General features: G+C 34.5%; 1 protein-coding gene across 1 annotated transcript; it reads right to left on the reverse strand.

The window, feature by feature from the left end:
• Window positions 1-1,530: 1,530 nt before the first annotated feature.
• LOC140439373 (facilitated trehalose transporter Tret1-like) lies at window positions 1,531-4,778 on the reverse strand. Its single transcript, XM_072529230.1, has 2 exons — window positions 4,698-4,778; window positions 1,531-2,960 (listed from the first exon to the last, which is right to left on the reverse strand). Exons 1-2 carry the CDS (start codon window positions 4,744-4,746, stop codon window positions 1,615-1,617), a joined length of 1,395 nt encoding a protein of 464 aa, XP_072385331.1. The 5' UTR covers window positions 4,747-4,778; the 3' UTR covers window positions 1,531-1,614.
• Window positions 4,779-9,828: the final 5,050 nt, after the last annotated feature.

Consider the following 9,828-nt stretch of genomic DNA (forward strand, 5'->3'; position numbering starts at 1 on the left):
TGATCCACAGGTGCCATGATCGGATGTTCATGGGTTTCTGTGGATCCAAAGGAGTTGCAAGTCGTCGTTTTATGTCTCTCTCAGGGCGTATATTAAAGGCTGGGTCAAATGTGTGGTCATTTGGAGTGGTAAGTATGTTTTGTAAATGACTTTTAAAGGCATCGCCCTTCTGCTGATCGGAGTTTAGGATTTGGTTGTTCACCACAAGGTAATAGGGGTTGTTGGTTTTCTGTTTCGTTAATATTTTAAATTTTGCCTAGAAAGCACCACCGTTACGATTATCAAGACGGGTGGCAGCCCACCATTGATTGGCTTGCATATTCTTCACCTCTAGTTTGATTATCGCCGACAGGCGGTTATATTATGTTTTAACATGGGGGTTGCGAATACATTGAAACTGACGTAGGAGTCGTCCCTTTTGTTTGATTTTATTGATTATGTGGGGTGGAAGTGGTGGTCTGGTAGGGTTGATGACCCTATTGTGGCCTGATATCTCAATAGCTTGATTTATCAGTTCTTGAATGTCCGTGATACCATAATTATTGATATCATCAGGACAGTTTAGATCACCTAACTGTTAAGTGTTGATAGACAAATATTGTTTGAAGAGGTTTCAGTCGGCGTATTTGTTATTTGTAGTCTCTTATTGTACGGATGGGATTTTGAAGTTATAGAGGATTTAGTATCTGTTCTCTTACTAAAATAGGGATGTGATCCGAAGTAATTAAACTGCCTATTATGAACTCGTCTTCTAGGACGTCAACTACATCATATATGCATATGTGAGAGGGGTTGGTGGGGGTGTTTGTAATAAGAGACCAGAGCAAGTGTAGTGTTGTTATCGAGGTGAATGTCCACTGCCAGGAAGTCCTCATCAGTAAGGATTATGTGTGAAGAAATTGTGTGAGGAGAGAAGAGAATTCCATAGCTAATTAGAATGCCGTTACCCTGTGATATCCGGTAGCGGAGACGGCGAAGAGTACTGTATCTAGGAAAGATAGGATCTGTTTTGGACAAGGTGTCGGACAGGGCTAGGATTTGCATATTGTATTTTGGAAGTATGTTATTGATGCAGTGCCGTTTGCTCGCGACAACCAGAAGGGCTCGATAAGCTACTATTATTTTCTACTAGTCAACGTTTTCATGTTTTATATTACTTATACTTTAACAAGTGCATTATTCTATGACTATTTGACTGTAAGTGACTGATTTATATAGAAATTGATAAATCATCTATAATTACAACCTGGCAAGAGTATATTAGTTAAAACTCAATTATCATTTCTCAGAGTTTAGTGTCTACTATTTCGATACACTACTATAGACCAAATTTCCTATTAAAAATAGGAATGCTTGGGCTAATCTAATCACTAAGAAATCGTCAGAGAAGGCAAGAAAAGGAATAAGGAAAGATATAAAATAACTAGTAAAATAAATTAAATAAAACGAATTCAGATTTACTAAATTTTTTTATTAAAATATATAAGATATAAAAATAATAATAAAAAGTTATACTTATTTTAGAGCTTATTTTAAAATTGTATGAGAATTTACAAATATATTTTTTCTCTATAAGAGATTACAAAGCGTATTACAAAAAATAATCACAAATATTTAGGAAGAGTCCACGTTCTTACTACCCTCAAGTATAATTTGAATATCTTGACAACTCTTTCCTGAGGTCTCAGGAACACATTTAAAAACATATATAGCTGCTGCAACGCAACATATACTAAAGAATCCAAAAGTTCCAGATGTTCCTACTAATATAGTCAAAGCGCTAAAATAGTTCGTGATAACAAATCCCAAGATCCAGCAAAATGAGGCTGCTGCTGAAGAAGCGATGGATTTGACGTTACCTGGGAAAATTTCTCCAAGGATTGCCCAAGGTAGAGGACCAAACCCTAAACAGTAGGTTATAATATACACTACTATTCCTATAATGGGCAGCCAAGCCAAGTTGGAAATATCCTTTTGACAGTCATCTTTCATATAGAAAAACAAAGCAAGGATGCTATGAGATATAGCCATTCCTAAACCAGAAAGCATAAGGAGAAAACGTTTTCCGCATCTATCGACAACAAGTGGAGTAGCAGCACTCGCCAATATTTGGACGACGCCAACTATAATAGTGCAAATTTCAGGTGCTAAGGAAACTCCTGCATTTGTAAAAATATTTTGTGTATAGAAGAGAACAATGTTTATTCCAGAAAATTGTTGAGCCCCTAACAAACTTAAAGCAATAATTAAAGCTTTCCTCAGTCCTACCGACTTTAAAATTGTTGTTAAACCACCTTTATTTTCGATGTCATCTTCTACTTGTAATTTTACTATTTCTGCTTCTTTCTCGGCAAATTTCTTTTCTATTCCTTTAAGTTTTGAAAGAGCTGCAATCGCTTCTTCAATTTTTCCACTTTGAATGAGATAATACGGACTCTCTGGTATAAAAAAGAAGAAAAGAACCATAAATATACCAGGAATACATAGAAGAATGGTATTAAAAACTTTTATAGAGATAAAGGGCCCCAAAGAGTATGAGAAAAGAAGTCCAAGTACAGCGAAAAGCTGCAAGAAAGAACCCAAAGTGCCTCTCGTTTCGTTATCTGATATTTCTCCTATGTACATAGGTAGTGCTGTGAATATAATACCTGTACCAAAACCACAGATAAATCTTGATAAATAGAACATAAAAACGGAGCGTGCAAAAATATTCAACGCAAAGGCTGCCAGAAACGGTATCGCCCCTATGAGGATAGTCTTCTTCCGTCCAATTAAATTGGCAAGAATGCCTCCTCCAATTGGCCCGATAGCAGCTGCTAGTGGCAAAAAGGAACCAATCCATCCCTCTTCAGAAACTGATAACTCGTGGTCCAATGGACTGGTAGTTATATTTTTTAGTAATGGAATTTCTGGTGAAGTCCAACCCAAGGCAGTACCGCAAATGAATGTCGCGATATTGGCTGAAAAAAAAAAAACAAAAATAAAACTACTGGGTATTGTATCAGCTATCTTTTAACACTTAGCATAATATTACAAATAAATTAATAATTGTTATACGAAACTCTCAATTCAAGATGTCCAGAAGAAACATATATTTTGAAATAGTGAGGCAGATGTCATACGATCTGTTTTGAGAAAAAATATCAGAGATAAAATTACAAAAAAGATGCAAGAATTTAAGTTTTATTCTAATGACACTGACATGTGGAACTAAACACACAATTGTTTGGAAGAGATCTCTCTTACTGGAGTTTTGTTCACTGTTTTTAATATTTTTGGTGATACCATTCCTATCTGTAAATTCTTTCAAAGAACCTTTCAAAACCTTCAGTAGCTGTTCTTCGGCCTATTTATCATTATTAATTTTTTTTGGAAAGAACATTTGAATGAGACTCAGAAACCATTCGTGTCTGAAGTATTACTTGATTGATTTAAAGTTAGTGATATTGTCAATATATCTGCTGCATCACGTTCTTTTCATTTCTCTTTAAGTGACTCAAACTTCTGCTGAAGAATATTTTTTTTTATACAGAGAATTTATATAACCATTGAAATATGCAGCGGAATAAAAGAAGGAGACTCATTGAGCCCTATGCTCTTCAATTTAATCCTGGATGAAATCATCAAAAGCATTAACAAAGAAACAGGATATAGAATGGGAAACAAAGAAATAAAAATACTCTACTACGCAGACGATGCAATATTAACAGCCCAAGATGAAGATAGTCTGCAAAGACTGGTCCACAGATTTAACATAAGAGCAAAAGAATTTAATATGACAATCTCATCTCAGAAAACTAAAACAATAGTAATCAGCAAATAATCAATCAGATGTAAAATAGAAATTGATGGCATCAGTATTGAACAAGTAATGGAAATAGAAATTGGAATTATACTGTCCAGCTATGGAGACCTGGACAAAGAAGTGAGATTAAGTACAAAAAGCAAATAGACTGGCAGGATGCCTTAATAACACTATATGGCGAAACAGACACATTTATACTGAGCTCAAGTCAAGAATTTATAAAGCCAATGTAATACCAATAATGACATATGCCTCAGAAATAAGACACAGCCACAACACAAATGCTACTGAAAACGGCAGAGATGAGAGTACTGCCTACAGTGTATAAATGAATAGACACAAAATAAAAAAAAAGAATGGAATTACAACATAAGCAGAATGGAGGAGACCCATGTCTTCAAAATAGCAAGAGATAAGTCATCAATCGGCAGAAGAAGTATTGGACGACCGCGCAAAAGATGGAGTGACAACCTTCCATAGAGGTATTAATCCGCCAATGAACAAGCATAATTGCTTATAAAGAGGAGGAAGAAGAAGAATAGAATTTATATTGACTTTTTTGATAAACCAGAGAAAGTTGGTAGATTATGTTCTACAATCTTCACCAAAGTATATGATTAAGCGTTTTTGTATCACGACTGCTTTAACTTCACCAGCACTTAACTCAGAGCATGTTTCTGGATGAGAAGAGCTCTACAGTAATTAACAGCACCAAAAAATACACTTTAGACAAAAAATAAATTGATTATAATTTAATAAAAATAAAAAGTAAATATCAAATATTAAGCAAATTTTAAGATTAAAATACTAAATTTTGGCATGGTAAAGGGAACTGCGCCTATTATAGGCAGTAATGACAAAAAAAAAAAAAAATAAATCTATAAATATTTACCTGCAGCAGCAGCTGTGTACAAGAATTTACGATTTGGTGCATTAACCATTTTAAGAACTTTCTGTATACGTTACACTAGATCTAGTAATAATGATACCTTTTAATTTTTTTGAAGCTTTATATATTTCTTCATACTATCTATCTTGACTTTTATTTGAAACAACGTCATTCATTCACTGTATGCTGAATAAACGTTATAACAGATTATATAAATATCCTTATACTAATAAATTTAAGACGGATGTAGTTACAAGATTTATTTCTGTGAGTTTAAAGAAATTTATTTTTATGAGTTAAAAGCTTTCAAATGTTTACTTACGTGTTTTGCTCTATGTACTAGACATGTACTTGTTTCGATTGTTTACTTAGGACATTATGTGGAAAACGATACAGGATGAAATTGTGAATATTGAGTTGGAGTGAGTGAAGAGAATCTGAGATGGGTGAGCTAGAGTAGGTGGTGGATAGATAAGAGAAATTATAATGTGGCAATAAGACTGGCCGTTAGTAAAACCAGCCCTCAGGCTTGAAAGAGCAATTGGTTTTGTGGATAGAATAAGAGAATTATGCTGTGTATGGTTGGCACATATGACCAAATATGAATTTGGAGAAATATAAGCAGATGGAGAATGATGAATGTTGTTACTAGGAGTGTACCGAATCTGAGATTAGTGAACCAGAGTATGTGGTCGATAGATGGGAGAAATAATGTGACAATGAGAATAACCTCTAGTTTAAAACCACCCTTAAGGCATGGAAGAGAAATAGGTTGTGTGTGTATAGTTATCACCAAATATGAATTTGGAAAAATATGAGCAGCTTCTATATTTATGATCTCAGCGGTGGTAAAGACCACTATGCTTACAAAACTGAAAAACATTTTATGTGAAAACCCTTGTCTCTCTGAAAGAGAGAGAGAGCGAAATATAGACAAAACAGAGAGAGAGAGGGTGATAGATATAACTGAGGCGCAGTATGATCCTTAAAAACAAAATGGAAGGCCATAAAGAATTGGGAAGAAAACATGTATCGAGGTCGAGAAGCAATCGCTATGGTAATCGCCAACACCGGATAATTCCTATGTGACACGTGAAGTAGAATCGGTGATAGTGCTGGCTGGTATGCTACCAGTAGATGCGATGGCGGAGGATAGGATGAATACTTTAAGACGATAATAATCAAAGGAAAAGGGAATACATTAAATGGAGAGAGTGATGAATGAATGACAGCAGTGATAGACGGAAAAAAGGGGGAAGGAATCAGGAGTCTTATCAACAATTTTAAGATATGGGTCGCCCGTGAACGTAGGAAGAACTATCGTCTGACTCATGTGTTCATGGGACGTGGTTGTTTAAGCTCCAATGTAAAATGGATTGGCAAGAAAGGTATGGACCCCAGTCTTAAGCCAGCCTGCATTATGATACATCACATATACAATTTTTTGTATAGAAGATTTTATAGAAGTATTGAATAAATTCCCTTCAGATTCGTTGACTTATATGGCTCAAATCAGTTTATTGCTTATGTGTTGTCCTAATCTACCATTTCTTTTAATAAAAGCCATTTTATTTTTCCTAGAACCGTAAGTTATGGTCTTCAATACAGTGTGTTGTCATATGTCTAGCGGTATCAGTTTAGTTTCAGAGTCAGGGAAGTGCAGTTATTTCAGAATCTCTCGACCATTTCGAGTAAATTCACGTGACTTCTTTTGGAGCGAAGGTATACTTATCTGAGAATTCTTAGGTATAACTTTATAGATCGCTGACGTTTCTGCAGCTTGTTTTATCTTCAATGCAACCTCCACGTTCCGTTTGTGCCGTCTCTTTCCTTATTCTATTCGGTTCTTTACGTAATATTTTGGCGAAATTAAATTTTTATCTGACTTCTGTTTTTTGTAGTATTCCTTTGAAGTATATTTTTATCTTTCAATAATTGCTATGACAACGTTTCTATATGACTTAGTCTGTTCGCTAAGGTTTACAGATTTTAGTTTTTTCTACCCTAGGGTTTTACCAGTTTCGCCCCTCTTTTGGTTTTGTGTGAATTTTCTTTAGTCAACGTTACAACAGCTATTTTATCTGTTTCTTGGTCTGCCTTTGAGCTCTGGAAAAGCCTTTGATTGTGAGTCTGAAGTCAAAAGTAGTATGTTTCTGTCAAAACACCTTCTCTCTTAATATTTGTGATGAAGATAGCCCGAGACCGGAGTCACCTCATCATTCATTCTCTTTATGTTTTTATTTCTAGACTTAAAAGAGTCACTAATTTCTGAGTCCTTGGGCTATCCTTTTTTTCATCGATTAGGACAACACTTTTCCCCTGCATCATGTATTCTTTGGGCTCGTTAATGTTCCAGATTGGAGAGAGCGGTAATCGTAGTAGCAGGTGATCCAAAATAAGAACGTGCGCAATTTCAATAATTGCTTCCCGGCTGTCCCGTAGCAGCCGTTCTGCTGAAAATATCGCTGCTGTTGCCTAAAATGTCGAAGGGGAACGCAACATCGACAATTCGACGTGTCAATCAATTGAGCATTAGCCGGCAGTCCCTATGCAGAATTTTGGTGAAAGATTTGAAGATAATCTTACAAAGTGCTGATCAGCTATTAGCTGTTGACTGCCAGACGATTCTAACCTATGCTCGAGCCATCCTAAACCTTAAAGAAGAGGAGGACGATTTTTTACAAAGTTAATAAACAACATTATCGTTTCTGAGACATCAACTCGTGTATCACCCACAAAGAGCCGTTAAACTGCCTTAAAGTTATTACGTTCTGTACTTTTTAAGTTTGGATAGATCACCAGATAGACGTACCAGATGTTTAAAAATGTAAATTTTACTATGACTGGTCAACGAAAGTGATCAATTTTATTGATCTCACGAGAATCTTAAAAAATGGCAAAAATTGCGCCACGTTTATTTATTTAATACCTTTATAAAAACTGAGGTTATTCCCGGCAAAATACAAAAACTTCGTACGAAAGCTGCACTCTTTACCATTGAAACACATCTGGATTTTTGTCGATAGATCACTTGGATCAAAAGATATCGAATTTTGACCGTCGAGCTGATACAAATTTTATTGAACATTGATTTCTCGCACGTAACTGACATTCAAAATCGACGGTCGCTCAAGCATTGTTTCTGAGAGAACGGTTTATTCTACACAAAAAGTGATAATAAACATTTTAACATTTTAATAATTATCGCAGCTACATTTTTTATTTAAAACATTTTTTTCTACGGAGTACAGATTCTTGGTAAATCGATTTTTTGCGTTTTTACCTCCATACGGGTGGGTTTTAGGGGAAAGCCCGGGGGTAAAAGTGGTAAACTTTTTTGCATCTTTTTGGGGTCCCAAAATTAATATTTTTGGCAAAATTCAGCTAGTTCGTATGATTTTTAGAGGTTGAGTGGCATTTTCGTCTCTGACGACTGAAGTACTTCTAGGACGATCTAAATAGCGCCATTGATAAACTATCTCATTGTCTTACGCCACGTTCTATATATTGTTGTCGCTTGAATATCCTTCGTTTGTTTTAATTCCTGCTGATGAGTCCTTTATTGTTATTCTAGTTAGCCCTATTAACTTTGCACGTATTTCCATTCTTTTAATTTAGTTTAATAATTTTTGTCTGTATATAATGTCGAAGACCTGTTGGAAGTCGATGATCAAATATTTGTAGTTATATGTCATGTTCATAGTTTCTCCGCTGGTTTGCGTCAGCACGTGTACTGCGTCTACTGTTGATCTACCTTTTCTAAGTCTGTGTTAATATGTCCTGTTGTTTCTGTATAAAAATTTAGTCGGTTTCTTATAATTGTACTCAGGGTCATATACGTTGTGTTAAGTTACATAATAGCTGCATAGTTGTGGCACTTAGTTGGATTCCCTTCTTAAAAATTGGTATGATGTTTCCGTTTTCCATTCTGCCATTCCAGGGATGGTTTCGTCTTTCCAAATTTTGACCAATAATTTATACATCCGCTTTATCAGTTCATCTCCTCCGTTTATAATTAGTTCGTTGTCAATTTCGTTTGGCGTTGGAGTTTTTTTATTATTATTTACTGGACTACATCTATGAATTCTAGATAAGTAGGTGCGTCTTCCTCTGCATCTCTATTATATATTATCTCTTGTTGTCCTTATTATTTATTTCTAACTATTGCATTTGCTTAGAGACCTATTTCTCTTTCATTCGTCTATAAAGTTTAGTGGCTTTTTGTTTTTGTATTCGGTATTGTTGCAGTTATTCCTGCCTCTTACTCTCTAGCCATTCTTTTCTCGCGAGGTTTTTAAGTTGACCTTTTTTGTGATATTCTTCATCAAACCATGCTTTCGATATTTTGATTTCTTGGGGTCCCATTATTTGTTCTGCAGTTTCTATTAACTGTTTGTTTTATGTTGTTTAATTTCTTTTCTATATCTGTATCGTTGTATTCTCAGTTTCCGTGTCAATTCTTCTGAATACTGTTCTTTTGTTTCTTGTGTATTCAATTTATTTATATATTTCATTCTCTCCTTTTTTTCCTTGATAATATTAGTTTTAATTATTTACATCTTTACTTTTGCCATTAGTAATATCTAATCAGTGTCCACATTTGCTCCTCTATAAGCATCATAATACTTATAATTACATACTCATTTATGCAGTATTGCTTAAAATTTTTGTATAGATTAGATTTTATGAAAGGACCTAGACAATATTTTATTATCAGATTTTGAGATCTTAATTATTGTAAACAGCATTTTTGACTTTTTTTTTTCTAAAATCTGAAAATATATTATTTAGGTTGTCAAAACTTATCAATGCAATTCGTACTTGACAAAAAATTAAAAAAACAAATAAAATATTCTGAGACGTATTGTTTTCACTACTAGTATGTCGATAAAAGGACGTCGTATTATTACATTACCTTGGGAGAAAACAGCGATATCTCTAAATAAATAAAGAAAAAAAGTGTAAACTATAACACTTTAACCACTTCTATAGACCAAATTTTAATTTCAAAAAACGGAGAAAAATAGTTGATGATTTGGGTCAAACCGCTGAACAAATGTTGATTTGGTTATTTTTAGGCTAGAGCTTCATTCTGTTTTAGAGCTCTGGTTAGAGACAACAATAAAAGTTGTTC

The sequence above is a fragment of the Diabrotica undecimpunctata genome, chromosome 4 (assembly GCF_040954645.1).
Source record: "Diabrotica undecimpunctata isolate CICGRU chromosome 4, icDiaUnde3, whole genome shotgun sequence".
Classification (NCBI taxonomy): Eukaryota; Metazoa; Arthropoda; class Insecta; order Coleoptera; family Chrysomelidae; genus Diabrotica; species Diabrotica undecimpunctata.

Bases quoted from the DNA above. Each gene is read 5' to 3' on its own strand.
- LOC140439373 (XM_072529230.1), bottom strand. From the start codon at position 4,746: ATGGTTAATGCACCAAATCGTAAATTCTTGTACACAGCTGCTGCTGCA. The intron at 2,961-4,697 runs GTAAATATTTAT...TTTTTTTTTCAG, and splicing joins GTACACAGCTGCTGCTGCAG to CCAATATCGCGACATTCATT.